The 25,557-nt window shown below is 39.5% G+C and overlaps 1 protein-coding gene across 1 annotated transcript in view; it reads left to right on the top strand.

Annotated features, from left to right (window-relative positions):
• The window catches only part of RMND5A (required for meiotic nuclear division 5 homolog A), a 77,648-nt gene extending 53,315 nt beyond the window's left edge, over window positions 1-24,333 (top strand). Inside the window, exons 5-9 of the mRNA XM_003799189.3 lie at window positions 7,214-7,380; window positions 9,752-9,917; window positions 15,196-15,298; window positions 17,236-17,390; window positions 19,625-24,333. Of these exons, the coding sequence (XP_003799237.1) occupies window positions 7,214-7,380; window positions 9,752-9,917; window positions 15,196-15,298; window positions 17,236-17,390; window positions 19,625-19,688 (655 nt within the window). The 3' untranslated portion in view covers window positions 19,689-24,333. The remainder of the gene's footprint in view (window positions 1-7,213; window positions 7,381-9,751; window positions 9,918-15,195; window positions 15,299-17,235; window positions 17,391-19,624) is intronic.
• Window positions 24,334-25,557: the final 1,224 nt, after the last annotated feature.

The following is a 25,557-nucleotide window of genomic DNA, read 5'->3' as shown; positions in this document are numbered from 1 at the left end:
AAAAAAAAAAAAAAAAATTAGAGCTTGGGGCCTGAAGTTCAAGCGGCTAGAGTGTCAGTTGCATACACCAGAGCTGGTGGGTTTGAGCCTAGCCTGGGCCTGCCAAACAACAATGACAACTATAACCAAAAAACAGCCAGGCATTGTGGTGGGCGCCTATAGTCCCAGCTACTCGGGAGGCTGAGGCAAGAGAATTGCTTAAGTCCAAGAATTTGAGGTTGCTGTGAGCTATGATGTGACAGCACTCTACAAAGAGCAATGTGGTGAGACTGTCTCAAAAAAAAAAATTAAAAATTAGATGTTTTCTGTTGGAAATACCATTATCTAGAACACAACATATTCTAGGAATATTCCCTTACTAAGGTAATTAAATATGAAATGTCTGATTTCAAATCAAATGTGTAATTTATTATATCTCAAACAAGAATCAGTACAATTAATCAAAGTATGAGCCTAAACTATCAACAACAATTTTGCCATCTTATATGCCAGCAGTGAAGAAGCCTGGAGAGCGAGTGGCAATGAAATCACACCTACAGCTTGTTCAGAATTGAATGTTTTTTTCCTTGCAAGAAGCAGTCCAAAACCTAGAAGAAGTGATAGTCAGTTGGTACAAGGTCTGTGAATACAGTGGATGACAGAGTTTCCAAGTCTACCTTCTGTAGTTGGAGCAGCATTGTTTGTGCGAAAGCATTGTCTTGTAAGAGAACTGGCCTTTGTCTGTTGACCAATCTTGGCTGCTTAATCACATGCATCCTCTTCATTTTGTTCAGTTGGTTGGTGCAGGCATCCGCTGTGATCAGTTGACCAGATTTCATGAAGCTATAGTGGATAATACCAGTGTTTTGGGCCACCAAACAGACACCATTAGCTTTTTTTGATGAATATTTGGGTTTGGACTGTGATTCCACACTTTGTCTTTATCTAGCCATTGTGCCAAATGAGTGCCTGTGATTGTCAAAAAGAATCCATTTTTCATCACATGTAACATATGTAACCTTTACATTGTGAAAACAAAGGCAAACTTCTAAGACAATGTCTTTTCTGACACTCATTTAATTCATGCATAACCCGTTCATCCAGCTTCTTTACCTTGGTCTAATATTGTTGGAATACTAACATCAAACTTTGCTATAGGTTGAGATGGATTTGCTTCCACTACCGCTTTCAGCTCATAATCCCCATCTTGGTCTCAAGGCCACCCACACGGCTCATTTTCAATATTACAGTCACCAGATTGGAACTTCTTAAACCATTGTTATGCATTCATTAGCCATGTCCTTCTCAAACATTTCCTTGATAATTTTGAGCTGTCTGTACTGCCTTGGTTTATTGTGCAATTCATATTAAAAAATAATGTGAATTTTTGATTTATCCATGGTTTCACAAAAGTTTCTCTAAAAAAAATTTGAAAAATATTCCCAGGTCAAAATGTGTGTTTGAAAGAATGAGGATGTACCTTCACAGTAAAAAAAAAAAAAAAAGGCGTCAGAGTGAAATGTCAATGTCAAACTTAGTACTTAAGGAAATCAAACATTAATTACTTTAAAAGCCTAAAATATTTTGGGGGGGGGTTTACTTCTGGCCATATTGTTCCTAATGTCTTGCAGGTAGTGGGTAAAGTTTTTGGTGCCAGTGCTTAGTTTTATGCTTTTGTAGTTTCATGTACTTCATAGTGTTGGATTTGTTCATCATCAGATTAACGAAGGTTGGGAATATATTACTTCATCCATTCAGTAAACATACATTGAATAACTTATTATTGAATATCTATTTGCATCAGTCTCTGTGCTCAGTGATACAGCTAGCCCTGTTAATGCCCAGCAGTGCTTTGAGGTGCCCCCATTTTTTAGTAAAGAAACAGCATTTGTAGAATTAATTAACAGATTGCCCCAATCCACATTGCAGTACCAGGATTTTAAGTTCTGCAGACTTGTGCTTTTTATCACTCTACTTCATTCAGAATAGTGCCAAGATAGTTGAGCAAGACAGAGCCCCTTCCTTAGAAGACCACAGACTATGCGGGTGTGAATAGATTGGGATGTGAGCCATATGAAAAGTTAAAATAAAGAACATCTAGAATTTTGCACATGGGGAGATTATTAGGAAAACTATAGAAAATGTAATTGAGTCTGGGCCTTAAATTATTCAACCCTATTTGCAACTATTCAATTTGTGTTTGATTGTGTAAAAGTTAACTAGCACTTAACATTGGGAGAAGTATCACAGCTTCTAATTTCACAGAGGAAACAAGTTTCCTACCTGGACCAGCTTTAAATACCAGGACACGTCACTGTTGCTGGCAATTGCCAGTTGCTATTATAGATTTAGGTTATCCAAATATGTTTGCATGTATTTTTTGGCCTATATCTCCCTCCACCTCCATTTTCTGTTCTCAGCAGGCCTGTTGTTTTCCTTCTTTATCTCTTTATATCACATGACAAATGCTTTTGATTTATGCTACTGACCAACCACTGCTTTCTTATTCCTGGGTTACATAATTTTTCCTCCTGGCACAAACCTTTTAGTTTTCCAGCCCAGCCTGCTTTCCTCTTAAAAAAGGAAGTGGGCTGGATGGAGAAGGCATAAGAATCTTGGTAAGAAATAGAAAACTAGTCTTATTTTCTTTTTGATTCTTTAAGATTCTTGATAATGGGCCATACATACCCTGACTTGCTCAATTCTTTCAACTTTGCATCTTTCTTCATTGTACCATTCTGGGAAAGAAACCTCCTATCTCTGAGATTCTTGTGTTCTTTCTCTCCTGTTTGTCTTTGCTATTGAGTCCATGGTAGTCCTGTCTGCATGGTTCCAACTTGCATAAATTTGATTTACCACAGTTAGTTAAATAATACCAGACCTCTAACAACAGGGTTCAAATTTCAGTCACTAAGGTACATTAACTCTGGTATATTAAGTGGAAACTTCTGCCTCTTTAGTCCATAGTCAGCACATAAGTAACAGATGTGCATCATGGTCATGACCAGTCATGCTACTTCTTCCTGAGTCTGTCAGTGATTGTTTACTGCATCTGCTGTTCAATCCACCTGCATATCAGCACATGTGTAGTTGTATTGCCCCTTTATCTCTCAGTGACAAATCAGGGTGACATTTTACAAAAATGGAACAAAGATAAATTGCTGAAAGTGAAATTGGATGTGTAAAAATACCAGTCAGTTCAGCTAACATTCAGGCCAGAGTGTTGTAGTGGTAATAGTTATCTCATTGAAAGGACATGGTGATTAAAGGATATTGAAGAACTTTACTTAATTAAAGCTGTTTTCATCATTTTTTGTTGTCACAAACTCACTAATGTTAAACTATCCGGGAGACTAGTAGTGTGAATAAGAATGCTGCTGTGACTTTTGTATCCAGATTCCAAAGGGTTAGTTAAAGGCAGATGTTACAATGATTATCACAGAAGGCAACCCCATCAAAACTTAGTGAAAGTCATAGGATTATGAAGTGGTCATAGAGTTAAAGATAAATTGACGATCTTATTAAGAGGCAACTGCGGAGAGTGACTTTAAATAAAACCTGTGCTTATCTGGCCAGTTAACTCTGCCCACTGAAGTGAAGTCAAAAAAATAAAAATGTGGGTTTCTGGGTACAATTCTATGGAAGGGGTGTGAAAAAGACCTATTAGGCATGAGATTCGCCTTTATGCCTAAACGTTAATAGGAGTAAAAATGGAGTATGTCATCCTTAGCTTAGAAAATGACATTTTCCTAGCGGGGAAAAAGGTTAGCAAGTCCCTTGCCTTAGGATACTTAGTCTTTTTTGTTTTTTATTTGAGACAGAGTCTCGCTTTGTCACCCTCATTAAGAGTGCTATTGTGCCATAGCTCACAGCAACCTCAAATTCTTGGGCTCAAGTGATTCTCTTGCCTCAGCCTCCTGAGTAGATGGGACTATGGAGGCTCCCGCCACAATGCCTGGTTATTGTTTTTAGAGACCAGGTATTGCTGTGGGTCAGTCTGGTCTCAAACTGGTGAGCTCAGGCAATCCACCCGCCTTGGCTTCCCAGAGTGCTAGGATTACAGACTTCAGCCACCTCACCCACCAATATTTAGACTTAAGGGAATGTAAAACTAGTTTTCTATGAATTTCAGTTCTGTGGTATCCTCCCCACTCTTCTTTTTGTAAGGGTAGCTATTTACCTTTATAAACATTTCTTGGCAAGGAGTTGGGAAGAATAAAGCAATGCTAATATTTTTCTGATTATTGTATAACCATGTTCATAGCAAAATTTGAAAATATACATAAAAATAAATTCAATTAGTAAATGAAAAATTATGTTGTCTAAAATGCCTAAGTTAAATGGAGTTACAAATACTCATTACTTGAAAAGCTTGAATCCGTAATTCATAACTTGGATTACTTTTAGGAAAAGTAATTTGGAGTTACTCTGGCCCTTTCATGAAAATGGGAAGTTAAGAAGTTTTGTTTCATTTTCAAGTATAAAGGCAATACATGTTCATTACAGAAAAATTGGAAAATATAGGCTAGCATAGACTATTATAAAAACAATTGTAATGTGGAGTGCTGTTCCACTGGTTTTATTGATATGTCTTCCAGTGGTTTCAGTCTTGGTGCTGGTCTAATAGTTGGTGGCCTTGTTCTGAAAGCTCATGCTACAGCAGTTAATAAATAATACCTTCGGCTCGGCGCCTATAGCTCAACCGGCTAAGGCGCCAGCCACGTACACCTAAGGTGGCGGGTTCGAATCCCCAGCCCGGACCCGCCAAACAACAATGACGGCTGCAACCAAAAAATAGCCAGGCGTTGTGGCGGGCGCCTGTGGTCCCAGCTACTTGGGAGGCGGAGGCAGGAGACTCGCTTGAGCCCAGGAGTTGGAGGTTGCTGTGAGCTGTAATGCCATGGCCCTCTACCCAGGGGGACAGCTTGAGGCTCTGTCTCAAAAAAAAATAAATAAATAAATAATACCTTCTTGGCATCATTATTGTTAAAAATACTGATGACTAAAGTTATTTTTTCTATATGTCACACTTTCCCCTTTTTAATACTATATTGTGAACATTTGCCTATGAAAATGAGATTGTTTTCTTCCTTGGTGAATCATTTGCTATGGTCTTTACCTATTTTCTGTTAGCTTTTATTTATTTATTTTTTTTGAGACAGAGTCTCACTTTGTTGCCCTCAGTAGAGTGCTGTGGTGTCAAAGCTCACAGCAACCTCCAACTCTTGGCTGTAAGTGATTCTCTTGCCTCTAGCCTCCCAAGCAGCTGGGACTACAGGCGCCTGCCATAATGCCTGACCTCTTTTTTTTTTTTTTCTTTTTTGAGACGGCGGGTGGGGGGGTGGGTTTCATTCTTGTTCAAGCTGATCTCAAACTTGTGAGCTTCAGGCAGTCCACCTACCTAGGCCTCTCAGAGTGCTAGGATTACGGGAGTGAGCCAGCACGCCCCGCCTGGCTTTTTATCTTTGGTTAAAATTTGTAGTTACTCTATTTTGTTCCCTTTTTTGACTTTACAAACTCTTGAACATGTACCAGAAACAAAAAAGAAAAAGTTCACTGCCTCTCCTTTCTTGTTAGTAGGAAAACATATTCATGCTTTTATGGGTGAGAGTTTGGGATACTGGAAAGAGACCTGTTTAAATACTTGGAACTCAATCTATAAGATGCCTGATAGACTAGAGATGGCAAAACACAGTACTATTGATAACTGTTGGTGTGAGGTATTCATAAAAGATTGTTGCCAGAGTACCATTTGGTGTCAGCAAGTTTACTAAACTTGGCATACCAACTTGACAGTACTCATCCTATTGCCAAGCAGGGATCCACAGTTTACTTAGTAAATGTGCCCAAGGTCCAGACATGTAATACATTAAAAATCACTTTGAGGTCAGAGAATCTCATGAATTGACTCTTAAGATATAAATGCCGTAACAAGTTAATTAGAATGTTTAAAGGGCAGGATCATTTTCCAAAGGTGCAGTAAAGGTGCAGCTCTGTAAAGTTCAGTCCAGTCAACTGATTCATTACAATAACTTGAAAGATTCTACTCTTGTGGTTTATGGAATTACTCAGATTTTATGTTTATACCCAATTCAGATTCCAGAGGTCTTTGGTGAATTGGATTACAGGATGATGGTTAAATTCATATAATGTGATATTAATAGCTTCTATATTTTAATATGTTTAGAGAAATAAAGTAGTGCTTCCTTATCACCTTATTGCAAAATCTGATTTTTTTTCTAGTTTGCATGTGTCTTTTTAAATTTCAGATCAATATGAGGGGACAATTAGTTTACAGTAATCTCCCTGATGGAGTTGTGTCTCACTCCCAGGAGATGTACCATATACTCTTAACATTGTACCTGTTAGGTGGGGGCACACCAAGTCCCCTCCCTTCTTCCCTCTCCCCCTCCCTCCTCCCGCAAAATTTTATTTTAGCAGTTACCTGTATACTTTTCTGCTTTAGTCCTCGTCAGACCTGGTGATCCCAGCTCAAGATTGGTTATACCAGCTATTTTATTCTGTAGAGACTTGAGTCTCTATACTTTAGATCAGTGGTTCTCAACCTTCCTAATGCTGCGGCCCTTTAATACAGTTCCTGTGGGTTGCTACCCACAGGTTGAGAACTGCTGCTTTAGATCATTCAAAGTTGAATCTTATTTTTTTCCTTATTAGTACTAGATTTGTACAAATCATTTTGGCACAGTAAGATGTACTGTGTATTTCTCTAGCTTTATCTTTCTTCATTAGATTGAAAGCATCTTGAGGGGAAATAACTGCGTTTTTTCTGTTTTTAATCACAAAGTGAGTAGCACAGTGGTTCTCCTCAGAACCATTTATTCATATACAAACATGCCATTTTAACAGGAAAAGATTAGTGGATCTAGGCAATTTAGGCTGATACCTGCTTCACAGTATGGCCTTGTACAAGTTCAAGTCCATTATAATGTGATATGTCAGAGTAATTCTTGTCTAGTTTTAAAACGTTCATAAATATGTAATTGTCACCTAACTTAATATTTTTTCTTTCACTGACTGAAAGGGCCTTTTTAGGTATAGTTGGTATTATGTTTCTTTACTTTACAAATTCTTAGTCTGAGTATTGATGTTATGACAGACCTCCACAAGATGGCAGGCAAAACCCCTTTTTTGTGTTACGAGGTTTCAAACTATTTTTATCACACCTTGCTTATGCGCTTGATTATTGTTAAAATCCTGTTTGCTTTTTCTTTAGGTGGGCAGTTTCGAACCGAGAAATGCTTATAGCCCAAAACAGCTCCTTAGAATTTAAGCTACACAGACTGTATTTCATTAGCTTGTTAATGGGTGGAACTACAAATCAACGCGAGGCATTACAGTATGCTAAAAATTTTCAGCCATTTGCCCTAAATCATCAAAAAGGTGAGTCTGTAGTCAGATGTTTTTAATGTTTGGAACAGGGCTATAGTAATTACACCAGTGTAATTTATCTTAACTGTATATAATACACATTGGCTAATAAACTAAAACAATTATAGATGGTAATCACTTAAAAATCTCTGACTAGCTTTAGAACAAAAGTGAAACTTTAAAGCCTCTTAAGTGAGAAATCCAAAAAGACAGCAGATTTTGGATTCCATATTAAACTAAGAGGAAACGTGAGGAAGACTGAGGTGTGCATTTACCCTTTCCCCATCTTTATCTCACTTTATGCTGCTGTTATTGCATGACAAAGTGTCTAAGGGCCAGGGTGGCAGGTGTTAACCCCACGTGTCAGTGTAGGAGCGCTGGCTAGCCTGCACCAAAGATGGGGGATGACATAATTGTTATTCTCCTAGAAATGGTAATAGTACTGTATGTACTGTGGATAAGAATTAAAAAATTGTAAGTTCAGTGTTTTCTGTGCTTTGTCTTTCTTCCTTTCTCTCCGTGGTCTTTACTTTACTTTGGGGTGAGGGAAGAAGCCAAGCTTAAGGACCAGAATTTCAAGACATTGTTAATATATTAGGTTGGTGCAAAAGTAATTGCAGTTTGGGACCATGGATTTTAAATCATTATAACTAGGCTCCAGCGCATCATTATTAATCAAAATAGGTTCCATTACAGTCAACACATTGTTGCCAATGAGAAATAAGTTTGTTGGCTCGGTGCCTGTGGCTCAAGTGGCTAAGGCGCCAGCCACATACACCTAAGGTGGCGTGTTCAAATCCAGCCCGGGCCCGCCAAACAACAATGACGGCTGCAAACAAAAAATAGCCAGGCGTTGTGGTGGGCGCCTGTGGTCCCAGCTACTTGGGAGGCTGAGGCAGGAGACTCACTTGAGCCCAGGAGTTGGAGGTTGCTGTGAGCCGTGATGCCACGGCACTCTATCCAGGGGGACAGCTTGAGGTTCTGTTTCCAAAAAAAAAAAAAAGAAGTTTGTTTCTCCTGTAGCATTTAAAAAAAAAAAAATCTGTGCCTCAGGACTCTACAAACTCTTAGAAAGTATTTTCTGCATCCTGCTGATTGTGGATGTGTTTTCTTGCAAAAAAAAATTGTCTAGACGCATGAAAAAGTTGTAGTGGGTGGTGAGAGGTAAGGTGAATATGGTGGATGAGGCAAAACTTTGTAGCCCATTTTGTTCAATTTCTAAAGTGTTGGTTGTGCGATATACAGTCAGGCATCGTCCTGGAGAGGAATGAGGCCCTTTCTGTTGACCAGTGCCAGTGGCAGGCGTTGCAGTTCTTAGTGCATCGCATGGGTTTGCTGAACATACTTCTCAGATGTAAAGATTTGGTCAAGATTCAGACAGCTGTAGTGGATCAGATTGACAGCAGACCACCGAACAATGACCATGACCCTTTTTTGGTGCAAGTTTGGGTTTAATAAGTGCTTTGGAGGTTCCTCTCAGTCCAGCCACTGAGTTGGTTGCCACTGCTTATCGTATAAAATCCATTTTTTGTTGCTCATCACAATCCAATGGAGAAATGGTTTGTTGTGTAAAATAAGACAACACTTGAAAATGATGATTGTTCTGGTCAGCTCATGAGTCACCTACTTATCAAGCTTTTATTCAACTTTCCATTTGCTTCAAATGCTGAACAACTGTTGAATGGTTGCATTTTTTGGCAACTTCTTCAGTAACTTCACGTGTAGTTGTTAGAGGATCAGCTTTGATGATTGCTCTTAGTTATTGTCAATTTCCTATGGCTGGTCACTAAGTTCCTCATCTTCAAGGCTCTCATCTCCTTTGAAAAACTTAGGGAACTACCACTGTATTGTACGTTCGTTGGCAGTTCCTGAGCCTAATGCATCGTTGACATTGCAAGTTGTCTCTGCTGCTTTTTGACCTATTTGAACAGAGCAAAAAACCACAATCACTTTTCCACCAACCTAATACTATTTTAGGCTATATTGTTTGGGTGGGGGATATTCTTACCTTTCTTGGCTTGTTACCTACAAGCGAACTCTGATGCACTGATTTTCAACTGGTATGCTGTGGCTCACTGGTGTGGCATGGAAAAAAAATTTTTTTTAAAGGCTGGGGCTGGGTTTGAACCCTCCACCTCTGGCATATGGGGCTGGCACCCTACCCCTTTGAGCCACAGGCACTGCCTGCCATGAAAATTTTTTAAAGATCATTAATTAAATTATTTTTGAAAAGCGTTATATATTATTTTGTTTTGCTCCTTTTTAAAACCAACATAATTAAGTGTGCTGCAGAAGTTTAACTATAGGTTCAAGTGTGCCATGAGTTGAAAAAGATTGAAAAATGCTGCTTTAATGCCTTTTTTGCTAATGCTTTTTCATTTAGACATTCAGGTTTTGATGGGAAGCCTTGTGTATCTCAGACAAGGGATTGAGAACTCACCATATGTTCACCTGCTTGATGCAAACCAGTGGGCTGATATCTGTGACATCTTTACCCGGGATGCTTGTGCCCTTCTGGGGCTCTCTGTGGAGTCCCCTCTCAGTGTCAGGTATGGATATTGGCTCTGTTTGCTATTGAAATATGCATTGGTTACCTACCTTTAACTTGTCTGGTTCTTCATATTTAAAGTCAAGAAAACTTTTGTCTTTCTAAAGAAAAATGCAATTGGTATTTCAAGAGATCATTACAGTTTTAAGGCAATGGTTCTCAAAATGGGGTCTTGGTGAACCTCAGGGGATCTCAAGAGCTTGTCTACACTGTTGATGTTTACACAGTACAAAACAATGATGGGCTAACCTGCTGGAGCCTTAGCTTAAGTTGAGGCAGAGGCAGATACTTGCTGTATTCCTCACCACCACATACTTGTGATTTAAGACTATAATCCTAACACTCTGGGAGGTTAAGGCCAGAGGTGAGGATCACTTGAGGCCAGGAGTTTAAGACCTGCCTAAGGAAGAGGAGACCAGGAGTGGTGGCACATCTCTATAGTTGGAGCTACTTGAGAGGCTGGGACAGGCTCAAGCCCAAGATTTTGAGGTTACAGTGAGCTATGATGGTGCCACCGCATTCTATCCTGGGAGACAGAACAAGACATAGTCTCCAAAAGAAAGGGCCGGGTGGCTCGGCGCCTAGAGCTCAACTGGCTAAGGCGCCAGCCACGTACACCTAAGGTGGCAGGTTCGAATCCCCAGCCCGGACCCGCCAAACAACAATGACGGCTGCAACCAAAAAATAGCCGGGCGCTATGGCGGGCACCTGTGGTCCCAGCTGCTTGGGAGGCGGAGGCAGGAGACTCGCTTGAGCCCAGGAGTGGAGGTTACTGTGAGCTGTAATGCCACGGCACTCTACCCAGGGGGACAGCTTGAGGCTCTGTCTCAAAAAAAAAAAAAAAAAAAGAAAGAAAGGGCCGGGCGAAGTGGCTCACGCCTGTAATCCTAGCACTCGGGAGGCCCAGGCCAGGGGATGCCTGAGCTCACAGGTTTGAGACCAGCCTAAGCCAGAGCAAGACCCCCCCCCATCTCTAAAATACAGCTGGGTGTTATGTCAGGCTCCTGTAAGTCCCAGCTACTTGGGAGGATGAGGCAGGAGGATCACTTGAACCCAAGAGTTTGAGGTTGCTGTGAGCTAAGATGCCACGGCCCTCTACCAAGGGTGACCAAGTGAGACTGTCTGGGAAAAAAAAAGAAATGCTAGATTTAAATGGGTATGGTGGTATGCACCTGTATCCCAGCTACTAAAGGGGCTGAGGTGGAGTGATCGCTTGAGGCCAGTGTGAGCAACATAATGACACCCCAGTCTTCTAAAAAGAAAAATAATAATAATAATTGGTTCAGGGTCTGTAGCTAGTAGTTTAGGTGCCAGCAACATGCACCAGGGCTGGTGGGTTCAAACCCAGCCAGGGTCTGCTAAACAACGACAACAATAACAAAAAAATAGCCGGGGATTGTAGCAAGCACCTGTAATCCCAGCTACTTGGGAGGCTCAGGCAAGAGAATCACTTAAGCTCAAGGGTTTGAGGTTGCTGTGAGCTGTGATGCCATAGCACTCTACCAAGGGTGACAGAGTGAGACTGTCTCAAAAAAAAAAAAAAAAAATCCCCCAACACTCAAGAATGTTCTTGATGAGATGTTAAAAATTATTAGCTTTATTAATTTTGACCTTTGAGTACACTTATTTTAATATTTCTATGACAAAATAGAAAATTTATGTAAAGCACTTTAGTTTCCTGCCCAAGTATGATTGTCTTTTTTTTTTGAGACAGAATCTCAAGCTATTGCCCTGGGTAGTGTGCTGTGGCGTCACAGCTCACAGCAATCTCAAACTCGTGGGCTTAAGTGATTCTCTTGTCTCAGCCTCCCAAGTACCTGGGACTACAGGTGCCTGCCACAACGCCCAGCTATTTTGTGGGGTGGGGTGGCGGTTGTAGTTATCATCATTGTTGTTTGGTGAGCCTGGGCTGGATTCAAACCTGCCAGCTCTCATGTATGTGGCTGGTGCTCTAGCCACTTGAGCTACAGGCACCAAGCCTATGACTGTCTTAAGACAAAGCATTGTCCAACACACTGTACCCCATGATAGTATTAATGTGCACAACTATGATTTAATAATAATAAAAAAAAAGACAAAGCATTGTATGTTGCTTAAGAGGTAACCCAATCACTTTTTTTCATGAAATGCAATTTTTACTTGAAAGAATAACAGACAAACTACAAGTTATACTCAGGTTTTTGGCATTTTTTAATTGTTTGCTGTCTTTTTAAGAGATAGAGTCTCCCTGTGTTACCCAGGTTGGATTCAGACTCCTGGATAAGTAGCAGGGACTACTTGTGCACACCACCACATTCAAACTTTTCTTTTTGTTGCTGTTGTTGTTGAGACAGAGTCTTAATTTTGTTGCCCTCAGTAGGGTGTCTTGGTGTCATAGCTCACAGTAACCCTCAAACTCTTGGGCTCAAGCTATTCTCTTGCCTCAGCCTCCCAAGTAGCTGGGACTACAGGCACCCACCACAACACCCAGCTATTTTTAGAGGCAGAGTCTAGCTCTTGCTCAGACTGGTCTCAAATTCATGAGCTCAGGCAGTCCTCCCGCCTTGGCCTCCCAGAGTGCTAGGATTACAGGCATGAGCCACTGTGCCCAGCCCCCATTTAGCCATTAGTAAAATAAATGAAGAAAGCTTGTTACAGCAAGGAAACAACTGACAGTATCCTACCATGATGATAAAGTTCGAAATAATTCGTTTATTGGTTGGTTTGGCTTTTGGCAAGGGGTGAGGGTGAGTAGGATGTTTAAGATTTTTTCGAGCTAAAATTGAAATTTTGGGAGACTTGTAACCTCTGTTGTGAGCTTCTCCATACTCAAAGGCTTTTCTAATGAGATTGGTGGGGATATTAATGAATTTGATTGTATAATGGAATGAAACATTTAGTAATTCAGTATCATCTTTAAAAATGAGGCATGCATAAGTCAACATAAAGTACAAGGTAGATCAATGGATTTTAATGTAGCAGGGTACTAAACTACTGCCTGTGGTAGTAAAGGATATCCATAGTGATCTGAAGGCAATTCAAGTACTACAAATTTGTATGAGGCTAGATTTTTTTTTCCATGTACTTCAACCAGAAGAATATGTTGTAATTGAATGCAGAGTCAATTGTAAGAATCCAGCTATCTATTAAGGTAGGCATTAAAGATATTTGTAGAAGTATAAAATAGTACCACTCTTCTCACAAGAGAAAGTAATTATTTCTTTTTTTTAATTGAATGGTAACTATGTACATTAATGCACTTCAGAGAAAGTAATTATTTCTTACAAGAATGTTATTTATAACATGGTATGTTTATTTTTAAATGAAATATCTTTTAAATCGGTTTTCTTTTCTTTTTCTTTTTTTTTTTTTTTTTTTTTGCAGTTTTTGGCTGGGGCTGGGTTTGAACCTGCCACTTGTGGCATATGGGGCCGGTGCTTTACTCCTTTGAGCCACAGGCCCCACCCTATTTTATTTCTAATACATTAGATAATGATAGCTATCACCCACAAAAACAAAAGCTCTTAGAACCTTAATATTTGAGCATTTAAAGGGGTCCTGAGGCCAAAAAGCTTAAGAACCTGTCTTAAGAATATAGCTTTTAGCTCTTGTATTCATTTAATTCCCCCAAGTGGTACCTGCTAGGTACCAGGAACTGTGTGGGATACAATGGTGAATAAGGTATAGTCTGCATTCCATAGGTGTTCCACATGGAGTAGGAGACAGACCCAGTGCAATCAACTGTAACGTGAGGCAGTATTGCTGTTGGATTTTGGGAAAAAACAGACCCTGAAATGGGGTGTGCATGCAGGAAGTTTTTTGGGATTAGTACCTGTAGGGGCACAAAAGCCAGCAGGATGGGACACAGAGAAAAGCAGTCACAACAAAGGTCTCTACCCATCTCTGAGGAGCTCTAGAACTGTGATAGGCCTGTAGAGTTGTCCCAGCTTGGGTATACAGGGGCTTTTTATCCTCATGTGGAGCAGTCACCGGGTGTGACCGTAATTAGGTGACTTTCTTCAACTGAGGACAGTCCTGAAGTGTTGGCTGCCAATACTTCCAGATCTGAGAAATGAGTGTTCCCAGCCTGAGCAGGGGTGATTTGGATGGAGGGAGAAGGATGCAAAAAAATGATTCAGGGGCAGAGGTGGTAGGTTCAAACCCAGCCCCAGCGAAAAACTGCAAAAAAAAAAAAGATTCAGGGGCAAGAATGTCACTGGTGACTGATAAGCAGAGGCCATTAAATCCGGTATCTTTGTGAAATATAAGGATTTTTACTTTTGGTACCAATGCCAGATTGTTAAATCTCAATTTCTTTTGGACCAAAGATGGTGTTATAGCACCAGTCTGCAGACCACATTTTGGATATCACTCTAGTAAGCTATAGGTTATAGCAAATTTTGTAAGGAAAATAAATTTAAGTATGTTGATAATATAGTTGGTAAGGAAGAGGATGGAAAAGGATGTTACATCTTATTTATTGTTGAGTGTAGAATTCTGTGCAAATTTATTGTTGAGTAAAGAATTCTGTGCAAGAACTTCTCTTTTCCTTTCAAACTCAGATGCTCAAACCACCGTATTTAGAAGAGCAGTTCTTAATTCCTCTTCCGTACTGCTTTCATTTAATGATTGGTTCTCCTTTTCAACACTGGGCACCACAGCTGCTTTTTTTTTTAATCTATATTTTTAAATTTTGTTTTCTAATTATTGAGAAATTAAGCTAAAATTAAGTCCCTATTGAATAATGACAGTTTTAATTAGTATTTTTTTAATATTACATTTTCTTACTGCAAATTTCTCATAATTAGTAAGTTTTATTTAATAAATACAGGGTTTTATTTATTTATTTTTAAGGCAAGAATTGTTTTTTAGTATGTAGGTCACTACGAAGTTTTGAGACCATATGTTATGGTCCATTATCTCGCTTCTAAGAGACACAGTCAACGACATCCTTTCTGATTCACTCTGCAAGCTTCATTTTGCTCAGCTTTTTAGTGTTGCAGAGAGACTTTCATTTATTTTCATCCGTGCACGTTATGGTTCATGATTTTTGTTTATCTTAAAACTTTTTGTAATGACTCATAATTGCAGATATACCATTGGGCTTGGGGAGTAGGAGAGGGAAAACAAGCTTTTTTTCTTCTAATAGAAATGGCTGGGTTTGGTTTTAACTGAACAGAAGGCTCTGTGCCCTTTCCAGTGGCCAGGGCCCTTAGCACATGCATCTGGAGGAACTGACATCTCCTCAGACCAAGTGGCCTGACATCTAGCCTGGCACTGACATTGTCTCTCTTTCCCAGTTTCTCAGCAGGTTGTGTGGCACTGCCAGCTTTAATTAACATTAAAGCAGTGATTGAACAGAGGCAGTGTACTGGAGTTTGGAACCAGAAAGATGAATTACCTGTGAGTTCCATTTTCTATTGGCTATTTACTCTTCTTGCCTTTAGAAGAATATGGGTGTTAAGGGTTTAAAGTGCCTGTCATCTTTCCTTTTAACTAGGCACTTAAATTATTGTAGCCATTTGACAGGAGTTCTTTTATGACTCTGTAGACACAAGTGAATAATAGAAGTGAGGAATCTAGTATATTTGGGGGGCACTAGAGGAGTATTCTTAGAATTTTGACTTCAAGTGGCATTGAAAGTTGATCAAGGAAAACATCAGAAGTGGAGAGGGTCATACATATTGTAGCATGCAATGTGTTCTACAATACAGTTCACAAAACATTTCTACTATGATTTCTTTAAATATAAAAGCAGCGTCAGTTTAATTTGATTTAATGTTGTCTTAAGCATTGGTGTTGATGAGTTCATAGGTTTTTGTTGGTTATATTTTTCTAATACCAATTAAAATATGTATAGATCTATTAAAATACAGGTTGTTCCCATAACAGCTGCAGTTACTATAGACCACCCAGTGCTGTGTCTACTGCTCTTTGGAAAGGGCCTCAGCTTTAATCATCAGCACCAATCACTTGTCAACTCTAACTTCTCTAAGCAGTAGTTTGTTCATCTCTAAGATAGGGACTAACCTTGTCTTAATTGATTGCTAAAGGTTAGGCTAGAGAGAAGATAATTATGCTTAGAATAATAGTATGGGACACATAATAGTTACTCAAATTGTAGCTGCCATGGTACAGTTACGACTTGGAGTGTTAAAGGTATGTGTTTTCCCATCAAGCCTCTGACAGTAGACACTGAAATTCTTGCTTGGAATTATTTTTGTCATCGTTATGTCACAGACCTTGAATGGCTAAAATGTGCTTCTGGCTTTTTGTTTTTTTCTGCCACTGCTGTGCAATTACCTTGCTCTTCCAGCTGGCAACCCTGTCGGTTGGTTGCCCTAGTTTCTTCTCAGAGATCTTTTCTGGTTAAAGGCACAGGTGCATTCCCAGTCCAATGTGTGGTCAGGACACAAGCAACACCCCTTCTCCACTGCTGCTCATTTGATCAAGTGAAAAGAAACTCGAGCCTTCACTTGGCTTTGCTGAAGCAGGTGCTCAGCATGTGTCACTTTTCCAGTTACATTGTTAGAATCTCTGACACTTGCACACTAGAACAGAGAAGAATGAGTTCTGAGTTTGCCTGAAGCCTGTGGGGCAGGCTCATAAGGCAGTTGGAGGTGGTGATCTGACCATCATTTATCAGGATTGTTCTTATTACACTTAGTCAACTTTTTTCAAAGAGTCTGGGAAATGGGCTTTTATATTGGTAGTCCTTTTAGATTTAGAAGGAAAAGAAAATCCTCAGAACTGATATTTGTGGAGCCTCTGTATATGCCTGCCATTCTGCTAGATGATTTCTCAATTTTCAGATGATTTATTTCATTTGCAGGCAAGAGAAACAGTTGATATAAGTCCTGTGGCTTTAGTATACAAATTATAAAAGGCTCTGTTGAAACTTGCCTTAAAGCCCTATTTCAGGTGGTTTTTCTGGACCATTACACAGAAAACATGGGAAAATCTGGAGCACACAGAAGTAAACCATGTTTAGCCTGCCTTTAAAGGCGTTACTGTGCTGAATTTTATTACCCAGCTAAGTGCTACAAAATAGTTGAGTTAACACATATAAGTTAAGAGTTTAACTTCTAAACTATCACCTTGCTTTTGATGCTCTCAGACATCAGAATTTGGTTTGAAAAGTAGTGTCACAAATAATTTTAAAGGTTAATTTAACCCTTTAAATCCCTAAAGACTTTCTGTCTCTGATTTAGAGTGCGGCAGAAGGTTAGGTTCAGATGTGTAGATCTCATAAAAGTTGTTTGCTGTGTAGTGCATGTTACCGTGTGGATGGCTTTCTGAAATATAACTTTAGCCTTTTTGCCTTTTTTTTTTTTAAACAGATTGAAGTAGACCTTGGCAAAAAGTGTTGGTATCACTCTATATTTGCCTGTCCCATTCTTCGTCAGCAGACGACAGATAATAATCCACCCATGAAATTGGTCTGTGGTCATATTATATCAAGAGATGCTCTGAATAAAATGTTTAATGGTAGCAAGTAAGTGCCTGACTTTTTATATACTAGTAAATAAATTTTATTTTGGTACTTGATAGGAAGAAAAGAAATAATGAGGTTAAATAAATCCAGATTTAGCAATAGATTACTTAACTATGCATTTGGCCAAAGTAGGTGGTATCTGGTGTTTTGGCATTCCTTTTAATTTATTTATTGATTTGGTAATTACATTTATAATCATGATTTTTTAAACTTTTTAGTAGGTGATACATTTCCCTCCCTCTTTATACATATGGTGGCATACAGTAAACCAAGGGTGTCCAGCCTGTAGGCCACATGCTGCTTTTGTGAGGACCTTTTTTGGTTATCTGTGGTGTTCAATATCATGAAAAGTGTGCATAGACCTTTTCTTTTTTTTTTTTTGCTAATCAGCTTTTTTAGTGTTTGTGTATTTAATGTGTGGCCCAAGAAAACTCTTACTTCTTCCAGCAGAAAAGAAAAATGGTTGGATACCCCTGTAAACTGTTCTGTACTTTGCTGTGTTTTCACTTAGTGATACACAAAGTCTTGGAGATCTTTTTATATGCTGCAGAAAGAGCCATTGTTCTGTTTTTAAGACTGCAGAGTATTGGCTGGAAGTGGTGGCTGTAATCTTAGCACTTGGGAGGCCGAGACAGGTAGATTGCCTGAGCTCACGGGTTCAAGACCAGCCTGAGCTAGAGCGAGACCTTATCTCTAAAAATAGCCAGGCATTGTGGTGGGCGCCTGTAGTCCGAGCTACTTGGGAGGCTGCGGTAAGAGAATCACTTGAGCCCAAGAGTTTGAGGTTGCTGTGAGCTATGACACCACAGTGCTCTATTGAGGGCTACAAAATGAGACTCTGTCTCAAAAAAAAAAGACTGCAGAGTATTCTATCATATAGAAGTTTGATTATTTAGAAAGTTTCCTATGGATAAATATTTAAGTTGTTATTCTAGTGTTTAAGTTCCTTTTTTTTTGAGACAGACCTGGTCACCCTGGGTAATCATAGCTGTGACATCATAGCTCACAGCAACCTCAAACTCTTGGACTCAAGTGAATCTCTTGCCTCAGCCTCCCTAGTAGCTGGGACTACAGGTGTCCAACACAACTCCTGCCTATTTTTTGTTGTTGTTGTTGTTTTAGCAAGCCTAGGCCGGGTTCGAACCACCCAGCCCTGGAGTATGTGGCCAGCGCCCTACCCACTGAGCTATGGGCACCCAGTCATTGTCCTTTTTTTGAGACAGTCTCACTCAGTTGCCCTGAGTAGGGTGCTGTGGCATCATAGCTCACAGCAACTTCAAACTTGTGGGCTCAAGTGATCCTCCAGGCTCAGCCCCCCCAAGTACCTAGGTTTGTTGTTTTGTTTTGTTTTGTTTCTATTTTTTAGTAGAGACAGGGTCTCACTTTTGCTCAGGTTGGTCTCGAACCCCTGAGTTCAGGCAATCTGCCCACCACAGCCTCCCAGAGTATTAGGATTACAGGTGTGAGCCACCACACCTGGCCTAAAGTAAATTACTTTACACGTGATAAATAAATTCTAAAATTGGAATTGCTAATTCTGAGGTATATACATTTATAATTATTTTCAATGGTGTTCAGTTCAGATCTGTTATATAGTAAGATCCTTCTTTTAAAGGAAAGGCCCTGGCTTGTAAAGAAGTGGTTTGTGCCCTTCTCAGACATAAAGCAGCTCTGGTAGTGCAGATTGATGGTGACTAGAAGTGCCAGATAGATTGTTGACCTTAGTGCAGACTGTGCTGGTGTGTTGTGCCACTGAGGAACAAGTGGGGCATTCTTGGTATAGGCTTGCAGCTGGCATCAGATTTGCTGCCCATGAGTGGATCATATGACATGGTGTATTCAAAATCCACTTACAGGCCAGGGCAACTTAATCTTTGGAGAGGAGAAGTTGGATTTACTGCTGAAACTCCAGAAGTAATTTTCAGAAAAGCAGTCTTTGCTTACTTACAAAATAATTTTCACTGATTTCCACTGAAGAAGAGGCTTTTAGTTAGGATCTGGCATGGTTGGTAATTGTTTGTGACTCTTCACAACAATTAATTAGTTAATATTAAGAGACTGTTAAGCTTAGTTAATATTAATCCTCAAAGCAAAGCAAAGACACATATGTTGTGTTTATGAGTTTCTGTGTGTCTATAATTTTTAAAGATGTAGTTACTAGATGAAAATTGAATGCTTAGTACTGATCCTGTTCCTCGATTTAATGTTTTCTCCATTTTTTTTCTTATCTTTAGATTAAAATGTCCATATTGTCCAATGGAACAAAGTCCAGGAGATGCCAAACAGATATTTTTCTGAAGAAATAACTTTAGTTTGCAATTTGTAAGTGAAACTGAATTGTGGGCACATTTCAGAAGAGAACGTTCCATTTAATGCAGCTAACCAAGGACTCCGTGTTTATATAAGCTAAAGCTCCAGAAACTTTGCCAACACGTTAGTGTACACATACTGAGAGGAGTGCTCCAGATGAATATTATCATAGGGCTTTATTATATTCTTGGTCTTCATTTCTGATCAAGTAAATACACCAGCAGTTGTCACTCAGTGCAGGTTTTTGTACTTAATTATATGGTGATTTTTTTACTTTTTAAGAGCAGAAACAGAAATTGACCTCCTCGCCATGTGTTTAATATTTCTCCTGCTTTTACTTTTGTCATTTTCTTGATAATTGTAAGCCTTGAGAGTGTTTGTGAAAAAGTTTTTATTTCCTGTTGTGTATACAGAATTAAATGAAAATTCTTCAGAAAAAAGTTTGATAAATTGAATTGTGGTTATAAAACTAATTTGCATTTTTTTTTTTTGCTTAAGGAAGAAAGCTGTGATAGATTCCAAATTTGCTTTTTGATGTTTTCCTCTGCTCCTCCGCCAAGAAGTCAGCACACCTGCATTTGAGCTCTGCTTATAGCCACAGCAGGCTGCCTATTTAAAATTTCATCATTTAGCAGGCTGGTGTGAGAAGTCTTCCATTAGAGTGGAAAGGAGTACTATTGGGTTTTTTTTGTTGTTTGTTTTTTTTGCTTTTATTGCCAAGAGGTGCTTGTTTTAAAAGTTTGTTCAATGAAATGAAATTCTGAAGTTAGAAGTGTTCTTAAATTGATATTTGCTCTCTTGGTCTTGGTAGCCCTATTCTCTGAATCTACCTTCAGGACTTGGCTATCTCTTGTATTTGTGTATCATTTTAGACACAGTGTTGTGCGTGTGTGTATACTGTGCACCAGCATCAAACATTGTGTATCTAGAAGGGAAGAAGCATGTTTCAGTCCTCAAATGCAGTTACCAGACCCATCACTTTAAATCCTTAAAGTTAGAAGCTAGCAGATTTTCTGTAGTTCAGAATATGTTTATTGCTGTTTTTGTGTTTGAGTAGTATCCTGTTCAATGCCTCTCTTCTGCAGAGCGTATCATCTCATTGACTGTGAATCTGTATATTATTCTAATGGATACAGATAATGATCTTTTCTCTTGTGAGGTATCTTCATTTAATGCACTGTCCAGAAATAGCCATGTGTAAGACTCTTTCTTTGTATGATGAACTACATGGAAAGACTTCTGTGGACATAATTCTGACTCAAACTCACGAAGTTACTTCATTAGAAGAATGTTATATGGAAATCACCAAATATTTTGCGACTTTATCTCATCTGACATGGAACTGAGTATCAATATAGGAGTACTTTCATGAGAAAATGAAAAAAGAAGAAAACAGAAGCAAAGAAATGTGACACTTCACTTTTTCTTGTGGACTTAGTTTGAGGGAGGGGGGATAACAGATTTGGTGCTAAGTTAATTGGAAGCTGGCAGCATTTGCAGTAGTCTGTCAACCTGGATGGTTTATCCTGAAATGCTTACTTGGGAGCATTTGTTTGTGAAGGAAAAGGGTATTCAGAAAAGCCCTGCTTAATCACCGTGTGGTCAGGCTTGTGTAGATGCCTACTGTGTGCTGTGTAGGTTAGCCAGGAATTGTGACTGGCCCAGTTCAGTGCTTGCCTTGTCCAACCTCAGTTTGGCCCCACAATGCCTCTTGCCCCATGATTCTGCTTCACCGTTGGACTCCTCTATAACAGTGGTTCTCAACCTTCCTAATGCCGCAGCCCTTTAGTACAGTTCTTGAGAACCGCTGCTCTATAAAGTTTTCCCCTCTGTCCACGAAAGCAGTGAAGGAAAAGAGCAGAGACAAGCTCCTTGGGCTGCAAAAGAGAAGGTAGAAAATTCTAGGCAACACTCTGGTTAAGGGTGTAAACTGGTTTATTATATATATTTTTTTCCTTTGTTTTTTAAAGACATTCTAGGTTTTAATTCAAACATACCTTTTCCTCCCTAGGCCTAGTTTAACTTTATTTAGAACTTATTCTCACCTTTCTATTCCAAACACCTGCGCAACATTTAGGCTTCACCTAGGTTTGAATGATACAGACGTGTTCTAGAGGTTGGTATAAATGTTTAGTAGCCAAATCCTTCACACAGTTGGCTCAGGCCACTTCTGAGTTTTGTCCTTCTCCCAGTGTTGGGAGTCCTGTTGATGGTTTTCTGTGCAGCTTCTGAAAACTTTATGAAGAAACATGTTTTAACTAAAGCGTGTGACTTTATAACTTTCTGTGTAAGGTCCTTGTAGTCCTACTGGGCAGTGTAAGGGCCAAAAATATGAAACTGTTGATCTGACAATTTAACAAGAGAAACTTATTTCTTGTGACCATCTTCAAGTGCATGGACTTAAAATTCATTGGAGACTAAATGAAGGAGAGGTGGATTTGACGAGGGCAAATCTTAACCAAAGATGCTGAAGTACAGTGTTCTGTCCTTCCTACTCTAGAAAGTAGGAAGTAACACCACCGTCACAAGTGGTTACCACCATATCATGGCTCGTGCTGTCTGCACGTCAGCAGTGCGAGAGGATGCTATTTGTCCCTCTCTTCCTCCACTTGGAAAAGGTAATGATAGAGAAAAGATTTTTTATAGACAGCATAATTATAATATACATTAAACAATTTCAGAATGGTTTCTTACATTTCTTTGGGAACCATTTCCATTTATCCGTTGTGGACAGAGGCCATGGGACTATGCTAAACCAATAAAACCTTATCAGATCTTTAGCCAGAGCATCTGTGTTTTCAAGTATAGTCTTTACAGTGGCTAAGGTTGTCTTTTGATCTTTTTTCTTCCTTTGTGATCATCACAGATGCCATTTTTGTTATTGGTGATTATATGAGACTTCTAATGAACATAAATGAACGGGTATTGGTGCCTCTTTATTTTAAAAATTTTGAAGAAAAGAGCCACCTCATATTCATAGGGTGTGTATTTTATGTGTAGCATTTAATTGAAAATAAGAAAATTATGAAGTGAATCTTTTGTTTAAACTTCTTCTGTAGCAGCTAATGTATACAGAGACACTAGAACCCACACTACATTTTGTGGGGAAAGAGGATCCTTTTTTATCTCTCCAGGTGGTCCCACAGGTTATGCAGTTTAAATTCAGTATTCTTCATGCTGTAAGTTATTTCGGCGTCAGTGGTTTTAGCCTTTGGGACAGTGGATATTGCAGAAACCAAGAATTCTTGGTTATCCACACAAGACAAGCTGCTGGGAGACTACACTAGCATTCTGGTTTTTCAGCTCAACCTCTGATCAAGTGGACTGACAGCCACGCTGCTCAGTCTGTTTAGTCAGCCGACTCAGGTCATTTTCAGGGAAGGCATGGAGGCATGGTTTGGTCAGTTTCATCACTAGGGTGTGTAAGGTGACACAACACAAACCAAATACCTTTCATTACTTTACATACACCATCTTTGGTGACTAGAATGCTGTGGTCTTGAGGGAATGTTAGTAAAGAACACATAGAGCAGTTCTGGGGTTTCATAAGCCTGTCCACACGTGGCAGGTTTTATGTGGTACAGTAGTGTGTACTACAAACAGCTACAGGCTTCATGAACTATTAATCAGCTAAATTGAATAGAATACCAAAAATAGAATGACATATGTGTTTTAATAACTGATGAGGCTGGTTGATTTTACTTCAAGACATAGTGAGAGAAACAGTTTTAAGACATTTCCTCTACAGTTTTAACCCATAGTGGGCATAGGCTTCATTTACTTCCACAGAGGCAAAAGCAGCTGGAACTGGCTTACAGCACATGCTTTGTTTCCTGTTGTGGGTGAGGACCTACACTCTTATTTTAGCAGTCACTTAACCTTCTCGAGCAAGGCAGATGTGGGGTTCACTAGGATTTAGTGCCTGATCTTTTCTTTTGGGAAGGGGTGGGAGTGAATGTATTAGGACTGGGAGGGAAGCAGGAGAAGAAATTGGGAGTGTGAGTGAGTGTGCATGTGTCTGAGATTCACCATTTGCCCCACCTGTACCTAACAAGGAGCAGGTGTTTGATGTATTTTGCTCATGACTGCAGTGTGCATGTATTTTTTTCCTCCTCTGTGTTTTCTGAACTTACACTAAAAAGTTCCATCCAATCATCTTGTTCAGATGGCTCAGGATTGTATTTCTTTTGCTTACCCTGTGCTCTTGGGTTCTATAGTATTTCTATAATTATGTAACAAGAATAGTGTTGCACTGTAATCTATCATATAGAGCTATATGTATGGAAAATTTTGATCAGTTTTTTAAGAAATGTATCCTGTTTGCAAAGGCACAATAAAGTTGCATCTTATAGACTATAGGCAATAAAGCTAACAATAAACCTTATTTAACACAAACCATATTCATATTCTCTGTTCATTTGATTTTAGAAAACATCTAGCATATCTGGTAGTTTTAGGGATTCCATTTAACTTTAAAAATTCTGACATTTAATTTATAATTTCAGACTGATTAATAAATAGAGTTTTGGAAAACTATAAGAAATGCTTTCTTAATGTGTGTATTCCTATGTAAAACACATGGCTTCTCCTGTGTATATTTTTAAAAATTAAAGAAATGCACATTGTAAAAGTGTTTTGTGGAACCAGTCTGTGTGATGTGCTAGGTGACAAGGGCATGAGGGGGGGAGGATAGGGGTGCCAATTGTGAGAAAATTGCTGCCTGCATTTGCTGAGAATCTCCCTGTAAAGAAATTATTTTTAATCTTTGTGACCATTTTATTCTGTTACTGTGCCACCAACAGTGTGAGAAGAGGTGGCTGGCCACCATCCTGAGTTTCTAGGTCTTGAGTTGTCTTATTTTCTGGGCTCACCCATCCTGTGCTCTGACCACAGTAAGTTTATGACCGGCAGTAGGAGCTGCAAGCAGCTTAGTGTCCAGCCTGCTGGTGGGGTGGGGCGTGTGCCCTCAGCATTTCCAGGAGGAACAGAGGCTGAACGGCCTATCCTACTCGGTGACTACCTAAGGTGGTAGGGGCCAAGAATTTATATTTGCGCTCCTTTTGTATACATGGGTCATTAAGAAAGTTTTGAGATTAACAAAATTGAAACATGAAATCTGCACAGACAGAAACAAATGAAGTCATCTCAGCAACACAGAAAAGCTGAGCAAGTTGAAACGAGTAGGTGAATGAGAAAGGACTCTGTGACTGTGTTTCTTGGAAGTAATGGACCATAACACTATCTGTGGGTGGCATCTATGGTCACTTTCATAGCGACCTACGTATGGTTTTAGAGATACACTTTGTCTTATCTGAAATTTTAGAATAATTTCCTACCTGTGAGAACCTAGAAGAGGCCTTGGTACCAACTTTCCCTGCAGCATTCGGGCTCTCCAGCACTTGAAGTGTCATTCGTGGTTCAGCAGCATCAGCATCATCTGGGACTTTGTGAGAAATTCAGCAGCTCAGGCCACAGCCCAGATGTATGGAGTCAAAACCTGCATGGTCATGAGAAAACTGGCTTCCCTTGCCAGGATCCTGTTGGAGACTTCCTGTTTTACGTGAGCCTTCCTTTTAAATGTAGCGCATAAAGATAAATTCTGTGTAGTATGTTGATCTCTATCTTTTTTTTTTCTTAAGCAAACACTGGTATCTATTTTACAAGCAGACAGTCTACTACCTGGCTAGTAAGGGAAGACCAATTTATCCTTTTATTTTTTCTCCCTTTTTTTTTTTTAAATTGAAACAGTCTTACTTTGTTGCCCTTTGTAGAGTTCTGTGGCATCGTAGCTCACAACCACCTCCCAACTCTTGGGCTCAAGCGGTTCTCTTGCCTCAGCCTCCCAAGTAGCTGGGAC

Source organism: Otolemur garnettii, unplaced genomic scaffold (genome assembly GCF_000181295.1).
Source record: "Otolemur garnettii isolate 467f Iridium unplaced genomic scaffold, OtoGar3 scaffold00147, whole genome shotgun sequence".
NCBI lineage: Eukaryota > Metazoa > Chordata > Mammalia > Primates > Galagidae > Otolemur > Otolemur garnettii.
The sequence above is the reverse complement of the archived record's forward strand: the minus strand, read 5'-3'. Positions and strand labels throughout refer to the sequence as shown.